This window comes from Vanellus vanellus (assembly GCF_965231255.1).
Source record: "Vanellus vanellus genome assembly, chromosome: 3".
NCBI classification, from domain to species: Eukaryota; Metazoa; Chordata; class Aves; order Charadriiformes; family Charadriidae; genus Vanellus; species Vanellus vanellus.
In genome coordinates this window covers 100,965,861-100,985,504 of record NC_138907.1, presented here as the reverse complement: position 1 = coordinate 100,985,504, position 19,644 = coordinate 100,965,861, and the positions used below count along the sequence as shown (strand labels likewise).

General features: G+C 36.0%; 1 protein-coding gene across 1 annotated transcript in view; it reads left to right on the top strand.

The window, feature by feature from the left end:
* PRIM2 (DNA primase subunit 2) overlaps nt 1–19,644 on the top strand; it is a 127,839-nt gene that overhangs the window by 71,419 nt on the left and 36,776 nt on the right. The window contains exons 9-10 of the mRNA XM_082481033.1: nt 6,121–6,193; nt 7,275–7,460. Of these exons, the coding sequence (XP_082337159.1) occupies nt 6,121–6,193; nt 7,275–7,460 (259 nt within the window). The remainder of the gene's footprint in view (nt 1–6,120; nt 6,194–7,274; nt 7,461–19,644) is intronic.

Below are 19,644 nucleotides of genomic sequence, written 5' to 3'. Positions count from 1 at the left end.
GTAGTATGCAGGAGGACAAAGACTGTACAATTAGAGGGAGATGCATTGGCTTAGAATCACTGAATAGTTTATCTTGGACTGAACCTCTGGAGATCATTTAATCTAGCCCCTGCTCTATGCAGATCCAGGTAGACTGTGTTGCTCAGGTATTTATTCAGTTGAATTTTTAATGTCTCTAAAGGTAGAAATTTACTTAAATATTGAATGTCAAGAATGAAAGCTCTGTTTTTGAGCAGGTACAGCTTTGCATTAGGATCACTGAAATGATATTGGATGGAAAAATGAAAGAAATGGAAGTGGTGAGGCTCCACCGTGACAGCACTGCACCAGAATTAGGTTGCAGATCTAGTTAACATGCCCTTTATTTCGGGTGGTGCTCTATTGCTTGAGGTATCTGTACCCAAAATTTGACATTTCATTTTGATTAAAAAAAAAAAAACTCTCATAATTTTTATTACATAGGAACATATGCTTATTTACATATGATTGAACTTTTTTCAAGAGCAATGAATGAAATAAATATTGCGGTGTAACTGTTACGTAACTGGTTAGGGGATACTTTTGAATGCTGACAACATTCCATGTATTTATTACTTTACATCTTACTGGGTTTTTAAAAAGTATACCTCAGTGGCATACCTTTCTCCATTTGAAGTCAAAGAGCAATTAGGTTAGCCTTTTATAAATCGTGCTCTCTAGGAGTAATTACTGAGAAACTTGAAATTTCTTTTGGTATATGCTACGCATCTGTGTAAGTGGAACAGCCTTCAGTATCACAGCAATCACAATCCTCTCTGCACTTTTTTCTTAAATATGGGAAAAGGAAAAGTTGAAAAAAAAGCTCATTTAACATCAGCTACTTAGTAGGAATACTGTGTCCTACATTTATGCAATAAGGTATTTTTGCACATTCTTATGTTACCTTGAGTATGTATGTTTAACGACTGGTAAGTTAGTTCCGTTTTGCTTTTACAAAAATGGAGGGGCTGTTCCCAGTACATTTTGTCACCAATTGAAAACACTACAAAAATGTTTCCGAGTTTGCTTTTTGGAAGTTCCTTTAAAATAGACAAAATGCGTCAAACCTTACAACTGGAAAAACAAGCTCTGGCAGCGAACAGAGATGACCAAATAGGTCTTCTCTGTTATTTATTTCTGTGAATCTGTGATTTGCTTTTGCTTCATCTTGCTCATAAGAAAGGAGAATATCATTTAGTTGTAGGCTTTCCTCTGCTTTCATTGTGTGAATTATTACAGCAGTTATTTTATTTTTGGCATATGTCAATAGAGCTTTATCAGGGGAGCAAAAGCTTAGATAGAAATGTGTGAAAAGAGCATACAATTGAAGGTTACAGAGCATGCTTTGGTTGTTAATGCCCTACACGTTTTTTGTCAGCTATTCATATCTGCTTGTGACTTTTAAATTAGCTAGTCCTCAAAAAAAGGTCATTTTACTGTGAATTATGTCCGCTTAGATATTTTAATCCATGCCCGTTTTTTAAAATGGACATAACATGTATTTTGTAATTGGAGTGTTCTGGACTAAATATATATTTTATCTGTGACTTCGGTGCTCTTTTTGTCCTATTCCGTTTCATTGGTGCTTTCTAGTATTAATTGTATAGATGAAAAAAAGAGAACGTTTTTAGTTAAAATGTTAAAATACTTAATGCAAGATTGTACTTAGGGATTTCACATGCTCACAGTAGGCTACAAGGAGACTTAAATTGCTAAAACTTTAGGAATTTAATAGAAATGGAAACTTTTTGTCTAAATGCATGAGAAGAACACTTCTGCAACTGCTGCTTTCAAAGGAGTTTATATGGGTTTTGTGATGAAATTACAGGGTTGTAACACTCTACTGTTTAAAATTTTCAGCAGGAATAATTTCAAAGACAAATAAAAACTGTCCTATGTAATCCCATCAAACTACTATAGGACTGTGCCTGTACATGAATTAAAAGGGGAAGCTGAGCTGACATTGTTTGGTCTGGTGCAGAGGAGGCTTAGGGATGATCAAATAGCAGCCTACAGCTGTTTGAAGAAAAAACATCATGGTATTGGAATTCTTGATGGTGCCAGAGCATGTAACAAATGACAGTGGTCACATACAGCAGTTTGGGAGGTTTACATCGGACATTAGGAAAAGTGTCTATGCTAGAATGATAGTGCAGGAGATCGCCTGGAGATGGGGACTCTTAGTTCACGCAGATTTTCAGGATTTAGCAAGAAAAAGCCATGGCTCACTTGACTAGTGTTGGCAGTAGTCCCACTTAAAGTGCAGTGTGGGACTAAGTGGTCTTCTAACATCCTTTACAACCGACAGTTTTATATCATCTATTAAATATACCTTCAACTGATAGTTCATAAGGTTGATACAGAAACCAAGTGTTTTGCAAGACTGGATTTTTTTAATGGGTAACACAATACTCATGCAGACATGTTCACCCTCCTTCTCAGTTATGCTCATCTCACAAGCAAATGTAGATATTGATCTTTAGTTGCAAGATATGTTTAGAAAACTTTTGGTAACTAAGATTTGGATTTTAGAAAAAAGGTTTTGAGTGATTGAGTCAGGCTGAATGGAGAGAGACAGGAATTTATATATGGAGGTAAAATAAAACTGGTTTTTAAGTGAAATCTGAAGTCATTGCTGCTTGCATAAATCACAAAAAGAAATTATGTAGAACTATAGATATTTCTAGATGAGTAAGAAGTAACCTCAGAAGCTATGTGAAATAAAAGAAAGGATAAGTTCAAAATAAGAACTAAAACTGGAAGCAAAAAATAGAAGAAAGTGAGGGTGGTCACAGGCCTGGTTGGTTTGTGTTGTAATGTGTTTTCAAACCAGCAGTAGGAAGCTGTTTGGCAACGTGTAATGACATGAAACATTGTTCATAGAACGAAGGATAGTCTTAATTATTTTTTTTTTCCCCCCGAGGCTCTTGAGATTTTTTACTAGAAATGTAGAGAAAATAATTGCAATCCACGGAGAAAGCAGTGTGATTTTCTTGTGATGAACTCAAGGGATCCGGGGAATCTCTATTGTAGAAAATCACAAGACCTGATACCTAAAACTGCAAACGCAAAAGCTCTAGTCCCTTTAGCCTCCTGGGACAGGAATCCAACAGCTCAGCTGCCAAAGACGACACGACTAGTGCTGGCATCTTTATGCTCAGCTCCGGTCTACCACATATTCTCGATGGATAAAGCATTCTCTTTTTCAGAGCACCGCCTTTGACAGCAGTTTGTAGGGTTCAGCTCTTTGGTGACTTGTGCCAGGTATCCAGAAACTTTGACCTTGCAAAGGTCATATGCTGCTTTTCAGTGTAAAAAATAGGGAAACATTTATGAAAAACTTTTCTTATTTGCTTACCCTGCTGAGATTATCAGAGCTTTTCAGAGTCTGAAGAGTGTAATTTCTTCTTCCCTGCCCCCACCTTGGCATTGGGTTTTCTGTCCTTGCAGTAAAGTTTTCTACCAAGTCCAAAAGTAATGGTCAGCAAGATTCAGAGTATGTCCTCTCTTTAGCTGTAACTTCTGAAGTCTTATTTTGTTCACTTATTGTATAGGAAAACTTTTGTGTCTTCTCTTGGGACCTCCTCTTCTGAGGCCAATCCTTTCTATGGATGCTAGGAAGAAGTGGCTTCCTTTAGCTTAGCAATTTTTTTCAGTATTGGTATGATTCTAATAAATACTGTAGGGCGCAAGCAGATGATCTGAAGTGATTATTGTAGAGCAGCTTAAGAAGTTACCAGCACTCATCCTGCGATGTGATAACTGACTGAATGGTTATTTTCCTGATTGGTTGTTTACTTTTGTCATTTTATTTTTAAAATGAAGTTGCCTAAGCAACAGCTGTTTTCTGTTGTTCTATGCTTCCACTGTAATATTTTCAGGACTGTGGTTTTTGTTTTGTTTTTAGTTTGCCTAAGTAAAGTGATGCACATCTGATTCTACGAGGAAATTTAGATACTTTAGTAGAATCAGTAATAATAGACATACACAGCTCAAAAACTTTTAATTATTTATCCATTGTTGTGCAATAAAAAAAAATCTATTAAGTATAGTAAGCTTTCCTAGTGCTTCAGTGTGTGCCAGAAATAAGACTAAAGAACAAATGAATGGATGTATAATTAAATAAATGATTTGTACTGTAGTAAAATTAACTCTTAGCTATATGCTTTTCACACTTTACAGTATTGAATTGCGACAAAATAATCTGTAGCACCGAGTATCATCATTTAGCTAAATTCCTTTTTTCTGGAGTTAACCTCTATATGCCTTCAGAAGATTTAAGAAATTGTTTTTATAAGTTACTTACAAAATCCCTCTTTCATAAAGAAATTTGTTCTTACCCAGACTTTGCAACCTGATTTTGGACCAATATGCTGTATCTGGAGCTTCTGTTTGGTTTATTGCCTGCTTTATTGTCAACTCTTGAGTTTGGTTGGGTTCTGCTGTAAGCATTTCTCTTGGCCTGTTCTGCAGCCCTGCAGAAGTCTATATATTTAAAAGTAAAAGCTGGGCACTTGATGCTTGTATTTTATTGGAAATTACTTTGGTGACAGTGTCTATGTGATGTCTCTGCTGTAGTGTAGGGTTATCTGAATTTAGGTCAGGTATTAGAAGTAGCTTCGTTGCTTCATTGCAGTAGGAATGAAAGATGAGGCAGCACATGCAAAGTCTTGTGCTATTTTAGCTACATAGCTACTGTCAGGAGTTGACATGTGTTTGTATTCCAGAACTGCAGTAAAAGCCTTCCCAGCTTTTTATGGGTACACTTAAGTAGTTTTTGAATTTTTACTTTTCCCTCACAGTGATACATCAGGGTTTTTTTGTTTGTTTTGAAGTGCTGCGCAAGTAGCAAAGTACAAGAGGTTCTTGATTACTCAAAGAAAGCAAAAGTGCGCTCTGCCTTCACAAAGAGTAAGGAGAAGTATCCATGGAACTATAGGCTGGTCAGCCTCATCTCAGTTCCAGACATATGAAGGACAAGAAGGTGATCATGAGTGGTCAGCATGGATTTGTGAATGGGAAATTATGCTTGTCTGATCTCATAGCTGGTCATTTTATCATAAAAGGCTCAACAGATTTGGGGGAAAGCAGTGGATGCTTTTTGTCTTGACTTTATGACACTGTCTCTTGTAAAATCCTCATTGACAACTGACGAAGTATGGGCTAGGTAAATGGAAAGTGAGGGGGACTGAGAAGTGGCTGAAGTGCTGTGCTCGGAGGTTTGTGATCAGACATGTTAAGACCAGCTGGAGGTTAATCGCTAGTGGAGTACCTCAGGGATTGATAATGGCTCCTATATTGTTTAGCTGCTTCTTTTGTGTCCTAGGTGACGGCATTAGGAAGAGCACTCCTAGCAGGTCAAGGGAGGTGATCCTACCCCTCTACTCAGCACTGGTGAGGCCACATCTGGAGGGCTGTGTCCAGTCTTGGGGTCCCCAGTACATAGGAGAGGCTGAGACAACTGAGATTGTTCAACCTGGAGGAGATAAATTTCAGGAGGGATTGTGTGCGAATCTTATCCGCACATATAAATAGATGTCTGATAAGAGGGAGTAAAGAAGACAGAGCGAGACTCTTCTCAGTGGTATCCAGTGATAGGCCAGGAGGCACTGGGCACAAACTGAGTCAGAGGAACTTCCACTTAAACATAAGAAAACACTTTTTTTACTGCAGGGTGGTCAAACACTGGAACAGGTTGCTCAGGAGGTTTTGAAGTGTCTGTCCTTGGAGATGCTCAAAACCCAGCTGGATGAGATGCTATGCAACCTGCGGTAGTTAACTCTGTTTTGAGCAGGGGTTTGGACTAGATGATCTTCAGAGAGCTCCTTCAACCTCAACAGTAGCATGATCCTGTGATCTGAATTCTGAATGACTCCTTGCCACTCCTTTCAGATAAAAGCAGGGAGTGTTTCTTTACCATGTTGACTCTAATGTTGATTTTATAAGCCTTAATTACTTACATAACTGTCAAATACTGTTTTCTTGGTTTTACCTGATATAAAATATTTGCAGCCCTTAATTGGTAAAATAATTTCTCTCTAAATTTGTAAACTTGAAAAAAAAAGTTTAAAATGATCCTGTACTGTTTGCTTTGTTTTTCAGTCATTCTTATGTTGGCCCAGATTACAGCGTGCAAAAGAACACTGGAAAAATTTCTCTAGAACAGATTGATGCTGTAAGTCCTCTCTGTTTATTGAGTTACATTGTATGTTGGTACATAACTTTTTAGATTCAAGTACTCTACGTACAGACAACATATAAAGCCTTTTTCTTTTTTTGATTCCTATTTGCTTTGTAACTCTTGAGAACTACTTGAATGAAATTGCGATAAAGTTTAAAATGGAGCAGAATTAACTGAAAATGTATCTAATCAGGATTTAGACTGGAGCTATAATGAATTGCTTAATTTGCTGCTTAATTTTGTGTACTTTCACAAATACCTAACATAATTATAAACAGAGTTTAACAAAATTTTCTTATGTAATAATTTTGCAACCCATGATGTTTAGTTTATGATTATTGCATTGAAATATTAGTCTTTTCAATTCTCTTTTTTTGACTTTAAACCACATCAATTGTGCAGAGACAATTAAAACACTTTGCAGCTCCTTTTTCTAAACTTTAGAAATTGTTTGTGTTTTCAGTGTCCATCTTAACTATGACAGTGTATTTTAGTGAATTCCTGTGGCATGACTCAGCTGTTAGAAATAAAAATGCAAAGCCAAAGTAAACTTGAATGTTACATTTTTTTATCTCTGAGAATCTTGCTTTATAAGAAATAGTGTTATGCAGGGAAAAAACCTGCAGATGAGTTGCAATGGATTTAACTCCTGCTTGTAGTTTTTCAAAGATGTTTAAAAAAATGCCATCCCTTCTCTCAGCCCCTAGAAGCTCTAACAAGGGTCACCTTGCCATTCCAGAAGCTAAAAGAAGACAGAAGCAAGAAACGCTGTAATGGAACAGTGGATATATTTTTCCTGACAGCAATTAAACCTGTCTTACTTTGTAGCTGAAGATAGTCTGATACTACTACCTGTATTACTCTGCCCTTTGGATTTTGTTCTTGAGATGGTTATTGGGTCTGATGGCTTACAGACATACTTGTGTTATCATCAGTCTCAAGGTACTCTGTATATGCATATCTTTTCTTCCAGCCATTGGCATTTTCAAGTGAAGCTAATTAATAACTGCAATAAGCATATATCCGACAAATTAAATGACCAGTATGCCTTAAACACAGTTTTTTCTATTGACAGCTTTCTGTGAAATCATACCCTCTTTGCATGCGCCAGTTGCACAAAGCCCTACGTGATAACCATCATCTCCGTCACGGAGGCCGTATGCAATATGGACTGTTCTTAAAAGGCATTGGCTTGACTCTGGAACAGGCACTGGAATTTTGGAAAAAAGAATTTATCAGAGGAAAAGTGGATGCAGACAAGGTAATTAAAATGAAACATATCTAAATAATTGAATGTGAGGATGTAGCTAATGTGTACATTGTGCTACATATTTGAGTAGATGCTTGTTAAAGTAGATAATTGGGCAAAACGCACAGTAATGTCTTTTAAAGGTGTGTTTTTTTTTTTCCCTTTCTGCTTATGATTTTATTCATTTTGTTGGTCATGCTCCTGAAGCATGGGAAAAAAGGCAAGCTACAAAGAAAAAGCCTCTAGGTGAGGACTAGAAAAATCTTACTTTACCACTAAATCAATAGGAAACCAATGTCCTTTGTGAAATACAGGTACTATGTGAACAAATTAATTCATCAAGCAGGTAAGTGATCACGAACAGTACAGAAAAAAATATTAATTGGACAGCTGTGTGTAAGGTGAGCTTACCTTAGCAAATTTACGGTCTAAAGATAAAAGAAGAAACTGGAGGTGAACGAAGACAGCAGAATATAATCAAGGAAATAGCAAGAAAATGCTGTTCAGTTCAATAGGCAGTATTATTGACTTATTACTCACTAGTCTAACCCTTGCTAATAATTTTGAGAATACTGTGAGTGAGGCAGGTGTAACATACATGTGCTATCTCTTTGAGAGCATGAAAATTATTTGCTAATTTTTGGAAGTTTGTGACCTGCTCCTTACCTTAACCAGCCTAGGTAGAATCAGGCAGGCTTCCTCTCGCATCTGTTTCTGCCTGGCCTGTGGTATGTGTTAGAGCAGAAGTTTCGGACCTTATGTCAGTTTGTTTCGACTGTGATACTTTGCATTAAATATTGTGAGATCTCAGCTTTCCAGAGTACTATGAAGCATTTTGGAGTGTTTGGTAGACAGTCTTTTGTTAACTTAGGTTTTCTGGGACATGGCTGTTCATACAAAATATGAGGCAAACAGTAAGCCGTGAATGCTGTGGAAAAATAATGCGTTGAATTATGGTACGTATGTCTCTTTCAAGTCCTGAAATCAATTGGTCTGCAGATTTTTGGGGAAGGGGAAAGGGATTTGAAGGTATGATTTGAATGAGTACCTAAACCTCTGTAAATGTAGCTCCTTAAATGGGATATGATTTAAGAGGATAGATGTATTTTGTTAAAAAAGAAATCCAAACTGCATTCCCTTACAAAGGTTTCAAGAAAGGATTTGAAGAGAGGTAATAACTTAAATTTTGCAGTTGAATGCCAATTAATTACTAGTTGAATTCAGGAAAATACGAACTTTTAAGTTGCAGTTTCCTGTGTTTAAAGGAAATGGAAAGAATGAAAACAAGCTATCAGAAACAATAACGATGTAAATATATACATTTATTATTTCTGTTTTTAAAAAAATGTTGTGTGAATAGGTCCAATTCCACCTACTTGTGCTTTGACACTAGGTCTATGCACATGTAAGATGACTTGTATGCACCCTGGATCCTGTTTTCAGTCATGGGGTTATGACTTTCTACTATAGCATCTCTCTTGATAGGTCCTAGAAATAAATGAAGTTTTATGATCCTGTGTTTAGCTTTGAAAGTTAGAAAGCATATCGTGAATGAAGCAAGGGGTTGTAGTTACTGCATTTTTCACAGGCAGGCTGCTATTCCCATGGGAGTTTCATTCTTCTCGAGTTCCAGATAACCAACTTCAGACTGGGGTAAAAAAAAAAAAGCTTATTTTTCACACCTGTAACTGTAGTCAACAGCCTGTGGTTTTTCACAGTAAAATATCATGTAATGTTTAATGTCCTGAAAAAATGAAGATTAATGCAATTTAGTACTTTCTTCTTTTGACATTTTTATTTTCTGACACTTATGCCATTGTTCCTTTCCCCTAGAGTGGAGATAATTGTACTGTTTTGTTTTACTGGAACATTGTGAAGATATATGCATGATATTTGCTGAAGACCAAGGTTGATTATTCATTACTGACTGGTGTATTGCAAAGAGGGAGTGTTAATTTGCTGCAAATGGTTATGTGTATTGGTTTTGATAGCTGGAGGGGGCTGCAGGGGTGGCTTCTTTGAGAAGCTGCTAGAAGCTTTGTTTTGCCTGTGATGGTGATTGGTGAGTTATCTCCCCTCCTGTCCTTATCTCAACGCATTAGCCCACATTATATTTTCTCTCCCCCGTCCAGCTGAGGAGGGGAGTGACAGAGTGACTTTGGTGGGCACCTGGCACCCAGCTTGGGTTAACCCACCACATTATGGTTTCAAAATTGCGTGTTCTCATTCGTCTTTAATGGCTGTAACATTTACGCAGAATTCTTGGCATACAGCTTCAGTCTGCAGCAGGAAGGACGTTACCTTGAACATACCAGTGGCGTACTGGAGTGCCTTCCACCAGGCTAAGCAGAGGCACAAGGAAAATTTGGCCCAAAAAGAACTCCTCCTATGCTCTGAATCACTGATGTGGACATAACCCAAAGCTCATTGATAACGATGCTGTAGAAAAGTTTGTAGGAAACAGTATTTTACCTTTAGAGAGGAATCTGTAAAGTATATTGTAAATGAAGTGTGAAACCATGTATTCAGTGGAAAAAAAATAATCAAGTAATGCCTACAAAGAAAGCACTGAAACTGGTAGAGATGCTCTGTAGGGTGGAGGAATGATCATGTGCTGGCATGTTTACAACAGAGACAAATGCAGAATGCAAAATAAACCGATATTTCCTTTAGGCACAGTAATTAAAATTACTGTGCAAATTGCTAGGCTAAGAGTGCCTAAATGGTAAATTATTGTTCTTCAGATGATAGGATCAATGATCAAATGGTGGTAGATGTGATACTTCTGACTGAATGGGTATGCCAGTTGGCTTCGTAATCTTAGTGTTATTTTAAGACTGCTTTGTTTTTTTTTCTATAAAATGTAATCTTACTTTAAACAGATACTAATTTCCACAGATTCTTTCACATCCCGTTCTTCTTCCTCAAAAAATAAGTCCCCCTCTACTCCAAAAAAGAGGGGGGTAAATCCAGTATGCTTTTAAAATACTTGAAACAAGAAAGTAACAAGATGAGTCAAGACATATTAAATAGTTACAGTACAGTTGTAAAAATCCTCTGATAGTTGCAAATAAAATCCTCTTATAGTGGATATTGTTACTTGTCTGTTACTGTTTTCAGATCTATTTTTATGGTTAGTCTGTGTATGTGAAATCGGAGACTTGAAAGATAATGCAGTGTTTAGAACAAAGGAAAGAATGAAAGCTAGATCAGTTTCTTTAAGGCATTATTCAGTTACATCTTTAGCTAATAACCTGGAATCAGGATTTTGATACAGATGGATGACTTTAAGGCAACCTGTCACATTTTGCTTTCCTTTGCTACATATATACTTGTGATATATATTCTTTTTCTTAGCAATATTTGGTCCGTGGTGGTATGAAATGCTCTCTTCTAGTACTCTGATTTTTTACCACTTTTTACAGAAGAGACAGTTGCTAGTTGTACAGTTCTGTGTTGGAAAGTAATTCCTTTGATACTGCTCTGTGATATTGCACTGATTTTTATTATTGTTGCATACGCCACTGAAGTGCATCTGAAAATTGCGCAGAGTTTGGGGGTTTATTTATATATTTATTTATTAAATAAATCTCAAACTTAAGTGTTGCTATATTTACAAAATTATCCGGATTACAGAACAGCTTTCCTGTCCTTGTGACTTAATGAGAATGAGACATGGCCCCTCTAGCTCCGGTGCTCTAGGACTTTCCTGGCGGGGGTGGTATTCAGGCTAGTGAAGCCTCTTATTCTTCCTGAGTTAATTTTCCAGATTATTTTACTGCAGTTTCATATGGCTTGTTTCTGTAACAGTTGGCCACAAGTGACAATGAGCAGGTCATTTTCTAGCTGTCAGAGATTCCTGTCTGAGGTGTGCCTCTTCATCCCTTCCCGTTAGTGAAGGTCCTCATGACAGACATTTTCCTGGGTTAAAAAGAGGAAGGTTTATTCAGACTTAACCTTGCTGAGGGTCTGTGATTGGCAAAGAAGCAAATCCTTCACAGTGAAGCTTTTGAGCTTCATTTGGTTATTAATATATTCTAGATGTTTCTTTCACACATGATGATCGTGTATGAAACTGAGGACAGGCAACTTGCCAGCTACATAGTGCATCAATATGCGAAGGAATACATCTCCCACTCTGTTAAGAAGTGATGAAGATACATCCCAATGAGATAGTTCCGATGATTTGATTTTTCCTGGCTCTTCTGTTTCTTTTCTAGATGATCTTAGGAGGTTCTTCAATCTGGATTCAGGAGTGAGACTTTACCTTGATTGCAGACGGCTGGTGGTGAATGCTTCTGTCAGGGCCAGACAGAAATTCCATGAGGGGGAGCCTGGACTAGAGACCTCCTGAGGTCCTATCCAACCTGAATTATCCCATGATTCTGTATACAAGTCTGAATAAAGGTAGAAGTACCTTTTTGTGAGGACCAGCCACTAGAGGGAGACAAGATCATAAGGAATAAACAAATATAACATACAGATGTAAATTAGAAGTGCTTATGCTATAATGCTTTGTAGGTCTATACAATCATATTATAAAAACCCCCGATGTATTTAAATGGAAGTAGAAATAGGCCCTTGATAATCTGCAGGGCAGTGCTTTTATGCTTGCACAACTATCCCCAGCGCAATTTGTAATGCATGGGTGATGTGGTGGTTCTTTAACACCACCTTGAATCCCCAGGAATATCTTCATTATCAGTTGGTTGGTTACATTTGGTTTTGGTATTTTACTTTCTCATTTGTTTGAGATTTGGGGGTTGATTTGCAACTACTTTCTTTTTTTACTTGCCCCCTTTATATTGGATAATGGTCCCTACTATTTTGGGAACATATTCTGATTCATAAATCAGAAAAGGATATTTGTTATGTCACATTTTTAATTTTAATTCTCTAATGAGTTATTTAAACTTTACAAATCTGCAGCCTAGAGTGACATGTTGATCAGCAAGCATCTAAGAGATAAAGATATAAATATAATTCAAATGCATCTCTACAGATTAAAAACTGAGCTTGGTTTAGTTGTACTTCAGTAGTAATGTAGTGCAAATAGATGGCTAGGCTTCGATTCTCCTGAGATGTATGAAGGCTACTATAGAACTTTAAGAAAATGTTTGCCCTCTTCCAGGATATAAGAAAAATGTAATAAAAGTGCAGCATGTACTACCCGTAAAATCATATCCCCCTGAAATCTGTGGAAGCGGAGGAGTATGTCATGGTAACAAAGCATTAATGGAGTTAAGCGTGTTGTCCTTGCTTTCATTGGTTATCAAAGGACTAGATACTCAAGTTCTTGATTAAATTGTATTTTTGCGTTAAACTTTGCATAAAATGAAATAATTTTTTTTTCCTTCCACCAGTGACTGTAAAAATTAGCATGAGTGGAACCACTTACTATCTGTATTTCTCTTTCATTATTTGGAAATTATCATTTAATACTCTAGTTGTAGTGAGACAGAACAAGTGAATTTTAAAGATTTTGAGTGAATCATTTTTATTCTGTATTGGCAAAATGACATTCTATTCATAATGTTGTTATATGTTGAATGGCTAGTATAACTGAGCATAAAGAAAGTGAAAATACCTTTATGGTATCTTTCCAAATGTTTTTTTGTATTCTACAAACAGATTTAGCTCTTGAAATTGCGTTAACAGAGGGCTAAAAGTGATTTAATTTGTCAGAAGAAACATGAAAACACATCTTCATTTACATGACTTTTTTTGATTCCCAAACTTACTATTGAATTTACATTAAACCTTTTCTTTAAATGTAAGTATGAAGAAAAAAACAGTAATGTGTGATTGTTATGAGAGTTTGAAGTCAATATGTTGTCCAATTGCATCCTAGGCATGTAGGCTTGAAGTAAAAATTAGTATTTAATATGCATTTCAACTGTAAAGGCTAAAGAAAAAGACTTTCAGATTTCACTATTCCTGAGTTCTTTTGTGTGGTTTTGGTTGGGGGTTCGGTGTGTTGGGTTTTTTTTGTTTGTTTGGGGTTTTTTGTTTATGAAGAGAGATGACTGCTGAGAACGATTAGCTGACGTGAATTCGGCTGAAGAGGACAGTCTGGAGTTTGTTTTCTACTTTATTAAACAACATGCAGAAGAGATGTTTTGAGTGAATTTGTTTTATAGTCAAAATTTATACAACTAGGCATGAGAATTAAAAGCATGACTTGAAGCTGTAAATGCATGGATTGCTGTTGTTGCATCTGAGTCAAGCTGAATTAATACAACTTTCTTGTTGGTTGCAGCTGGAAAAGGATTTTGTTTTCTTTCCTTTGGCTATGGTGTAATTTGCTAATAAGAAGCAGTGAGGGGTTGGACACAAATAATATAAAATCCTGAGGCCATATGTTGTGGACAGGTATTATTTTTCCCCATTCAGTTCCATACGAACAATTAGAGCTGAGCCTGAAAACTAGGAGTTTCTCGCAAAACCTATGTGGTCTGGCCACAGAGTTTAGTCCAAGGAATCATAATATCCTTCTTTAGCTGAATGGAAATAAGTTTCAATTGCCATTAAAACTGAGTTACTTTTGGCAATAAGTGTATCACAGTAAGTATTTTAAGTCTATGCAAGATTCTTGCTATCATATTTTATCATTTTTGTTTAAAGTTGTGTTTTATAGATGGGAATTTGTCCTTTGTGTCCTGTACGGATTCATTTATGCTTGCTAGCATTCTGTTCCCTTCTCTTGTGGAGCACTTCATAATTTTTAAACACTCAGATGACTACTGTTGGCATATTACTGACATACTGGTCTGCATGGTTTAATTTCTTCAATTTGTTTTGTCTACGTATTGACCAAAGCAGTAGGAAAGAAATCTGTAATGGATTCTGGAAGTGAGAGGACTGAGAAAGCATGCTCACAGGGATTGCACTTGATTGTATTCCAAGAAGTATGATCAAACATGAATAACTTCTTGCAGAGCACTGTTAAATTCTGCGAAGTCATAGGAAGGAGCTGGGATAAGATTCCTAACTGACTGTATCAAACGTTAAGAAATATTAGCAATGCCTATAAACATACAACCCTGGCCCGTAGCTAGAGGGAAGTCACTGTCAGTGTTGTCAATTTTACTTCTGTTTAGTGTTATGGACACAATCATTCTGGAAAGACTGCAGAAAATTAGCTCATCTAGTTAGAGCTAGAGATAGATGTTTGCTTCCTGTTTAATTAATCATCGTGAGATCAAATTGAAATTGTTTAAAGTTGTTTGCATCAGATGATGATTTTTATTAGGACTTACAGTTATATAGTAGTATGGAGTTGTCATTAAAATAACATGCCATGATGTATTTATGGACATTACTGCATGATATGATTAATAATACAGGTTTCGCAAAGCAGTTGATAGTATTTCTACTTTCCTGACAAATAGGAAATCCTGAGTTTGGTGCAAAGGGATTTACCAGCAATATCTACATTGTTCACAATACTCACACAAATGTGTGCAAATTTGTAGGTATTGCTGCTCTGACCTCTTTATTAAATGAAGACTATAGATATGTGTTCTGTGGCTGTTTCTCTCACAGTCCGTTTTGCTTTTTTTTTTTCCCCAAATTGGACACGTTTATGAAGCACATCATAGCTCCAGTTGACATATAAGAAGTCAGATGATGAGAAATCAGGTGTGAATATAAGATCAGATGTTCTTTGTGATACATGGTAGAAATGTCCTACCACTTATTTAGCAAAATAAGATGCAAGTAGCCAGTTTTTCGCCAGTTCTGCCCATATGCAATGTATGTAATTGTCCTGGTTTGAGGTGAAACAGAACCATGACAGTAGTCATCACTGAAAAGGTACTGTTAACTTACAACTTGATATGAATATAAATAAATTAATGTATATATAGTGTGTGTATATATATGATATGTAGCCTGCACACGATTTAACTGTATTCAAAAGTTTTAAAAAATGGAGTAAGAATAGTAATATGTGTTAAGTAGTGCACAATGTTGTGCTATTGATTTCAACTATTTAACTTGGATGGTATTGAAATTTACAGGTAAGTTCACTGGTAAAGTGATCTCACACAGACACACACATGCACACATGCTCCCCCAGACCCCTGAATTAATGATGCTTTTTAGTATCAATTGGTGGAGTTATTGACGTTTCCAAAATTAGCCATATTCACTTTTTTCCCCCAGTGGTAGATGCTGCATCAGTTCCCTGTACCATTTGGTGGGGGAGTAACCTGCAATTTCACTTGGTCCTGTTTTCTTTCAGTGTGCATTAGAATTTTGTTTTGCCAGCCCCATCTGGAGTTCTGAGCACTAGGAGAAATAAAACCAAACCAAAACCTTACTTTTATACCCTTTTACTTTTGAGGATCTATTTTACTTTAAAACAATATCGCCTGACCTTTTAAACACAAGGTCCTTAGTGGTTTATCAGTAAAGTTAAGGATACTAAAGAGAAAGTGTCTTTAGGACATAATTATGTGGATTTAAGTGAGTGATGTACTTTTAACTATGCCCTGTAGCTGATGTAGATGCACATTAAACTTAGTCATGTTTCCGTGTATTTACCTCCAAAACTTTCTTTTCTCAGGCCTTAAATCACTAATCAGCATACATGAACGTATCTTGCAGTTACCTAAGCTTACTGAATATTGACAAGAATCCGTTTCACTATTTGTCATTTTATATTTTAACTATTTTTTTTATAAGGCAGTATTCTTGTTATAGAAACCTTATTTAAAAAAAAAAACTTAAAAAAAGCTAATTTTTGTGTAATAGATTTGAAATCTTAAAGCAGTGTTTCTTAGATAACATGGAGCTGTTATAAAAACGTATTTTAACATGGAGCTGTTATTAAAAACCATATTTTTGTTTCATGTGTGTTACTCAAAATAGACCACAACTGATATGATGTACTAGAAAACAGAAAATAACTTTAGACTACTTGGAGGTTATTGTGTGGGCACATAAATATTCTAGGAATCACGGTAATAAGTGCTATGGTAAAAATGCGTGCTCTTTTACTCCAAACACAATCCCTTTTTCAGTTGTTATCAGATTTCTCAATTATGTTCTTTTAAAACTGTAATTCTCAAGTCTTTGTTGTGATGCCAAAGTTACAGTGGCATTTTCCTATAATTATTTGCTTTAAAGTACTTTAATTTGTTCAGCCTTTTTTTTTAAACCTGTTAATAATGTATATGTCCTAACATTTGATTTTCAGTTTTCATCATCTGACTTAGATTATACAGGAAAATTTTGGATGGGCTTTCAGCCTGCAGCACGTCTTAGGGACAGAGAAGAGCGAGCTCTAGCTACATGATCTCTCTTCCAGGACTTTTATTACAGTGCTGGCATAATTTTAGTGATGTCTTTTAACTATACTAGCTATCCTAAAAAGAAATAGGATCAGTTTTCATAGTTGTTACGTATTAGGCACTGAAACCTGTATTTAGTAATCTAGTGTATGAGCAGGTTAGTGATAAGGTTCTTGCACTGATAAGAATGAAAGCAATAAATATATTTCCTGTACTAAAATAATTTAGATCAGAATCTGGTCTCTTATGACTTGTTTTATTCCCAGCAAGACACATTTTCTTTCCTTACTGTAGTATCTTTTTAGAATAGTATGTAAAAAAAACCTGGATGTTAAAGCCAGACCTTTAATTATCTAAGATTCCGTTTGTAGTCTTGAACCACTTGTCAGACTTGCACTTTATTATCTCTGTAGAAAGACTGTGTACTTGTCAGAAGAGGTTTCTGTTTTATGAACCATCGCAGCAACAGCAAGTCAGTCCATGACATTTTAAGAAAAGTAATAGATGGATTTGTCTATCTGGTTGCCAAATTTCTAAGTTCAGCAATTGTGAAGTATCTGAGTGTCACTAAATGTCTTTAGCAGGCTCTGTCGAATACCTTCTAACCATACAGCTCTCTCTTCCTAGCCATCTGCTGAAAAATACCCACTGTATGTTGCCACACACACCACTAGTAACATATTTAAGCTCTTTGGCTATTTACCCCAAGTTCTGAGGTGGGAGTTAACAGTTTTTGGGGTGCAGATCTATTAATCTGCATCTTTTTATTTCCTTCCAGGACAAACAATGACATAGCAGTTCTCTTCCAGTTGTGTTCTTGTGCTTTTTGAACAGAAAAGTTTTGATAGAATAGTTCATTAATCTTGATATAATGTTTGAAAAAATAATTCAAAATTATTTTATTAAATGTTCAGATTTCCTCTAATTGTATAAACTGATTTCCAAAACAAAACCCAGAATCCTGTATACTTTGCCTACTCTTTTGATAATGTCCATGTAATTGTTGTAACATTGTATAGCTGTCATATTCCATCTCTCTATATTCACCCAGCAAATCGTGGCTATATTTCATATTCACTCATCCAGAAAAACAGCATGTTGTATCAAATGTGCACTCTGCTGATATACCACATAGGCACGATGTAAATAAAAATGTATTTTTACTTTCAGAATTGATTTAACATTCTGCCGCATGTCTTTGAAATCTATTGAATCTCATGAATAAAGACAAGAAAGCTCTTTTACACATTATTTGTGCTATGCACAATTTATGTTTCAGAAATTTAATATATTGATTTAAGAAAGTTAAATTACTGTGATAGGACTTAAGTATTTCAACATTATAGAGGTTACTACTTCTTGAAAGAAGGTTAGGTTCTGATTTTATATTGAAATGTACAATGCTGTTTAGCTGTGAAACTGAATTCTGCATAATGTGGTGCACTCTGAGCTTTTCCTGTTCCCTGTGTCCCTTCTTCAGTCCATTCACACAAGGAGAAAACCAAAATGTTCCTCAAATACCCACTCCCCCACTGCTCCATGGTACATGGGGGAGCAGAAAATAGTGGTCTTTATGGCAAGTTGTGTTGTTTAAATTCCATATATTTTTTTTCTTTTTCTGATTAGTCTACTTAATGGAGTTGGGTTTGGGGTATGAGAACTGGGCAATACCAGTGAATTTCTGAGGATTTTTTTTTTTTAAATGAAAGATCGGGTTTTTTAGATGAACTACAGTAGCTGGGCTCTTTCTTGTATTTTGTTACAGTAGTTATTTCCCCGTTTTTAGACCCTTACAGTAGGCACTGAAAAATGGGGTGTATGTTACTTCCCCAGAGACAGTTCCGAGCAGGCTGGCAGTAGAGCTTCTTCATTTTTCTGTTTGCATTTTCTCTGCAGTGAAGTCATCTTTTAATTAATGATGAATTAACAAAAGTTAAAAAAAAAAAAAAAAAGAAGATGGGAAAATAGTCTCGGGTGTTTTAAAACAAGCTTCTGTCATTGATTGCAGAAAGACTCTTGTCATACTTGCAGTCTAGAGTTCAACTACATCTTGATTACAGTGCACTCTGTGCATAAGGTAGACTATAAAAGGATCTTTATATGTAAGCAGTTCTCCTTATTATGACAGCAAGGGCTAATATCTGTTTTTATGCACTTCTGGTTCCTTTGATCATCATCTTAAAATGTGATTTTGTCGTTTATTGTGCCATTAATAAAGAAAAAAGGCTAGTTTTACAGCAAAGTTTTTACAGAGAGAATGCTGGTGTTCTTGAGCCAAGTTTGGAGAGGTCTGATGTCTAGTTTGCTCTGTGTTCAAAAGAGTTGACAAACATCAAACCCCCCTATATGGTTTTGTGTTTTAATGCCTTGGTCTTGTCATTCTTTTATGACTGCATCAAAACAGTTAAATCTATGTATTTCAAGAGCAGATACAAGTAATACTTATCAGTCTGAAGAAATGTATTAATTACTCAGCCTCCTTGTAGTTTTATTTTAGGAATTTGATTTTTTTTTTCCAATGATCAATTTATCTAGAAAATATTTTTATATTTTTTTAATCTGCACTTACACTGCAGATTTGCTGATACCTTGAGACATTTTGCGATTGGACACTTAAAATCCTTCTGTTGTGACACTGCTCCTTATCCAAGGTGTTTAACCATATGTCAGTAAAAGGCAAGTTTTTTGCCACAGTTGTATCCCATTCTGATAACTTTGTCATTTGGTTTGGTTGAAGGGATATTTTCCAGCCCAAGTCACTGGATCTCCGAGATGAGATCTCTCTGAGAGAGATGCTGCCGCTTCTGCAAATCTGAGGCTTAGGGTAAAATTGAATCTCTTGGACTTTACTGTATCTCGTTACAGATTAGATTGGGCCAGTCATAGGTTTCTAATGAATG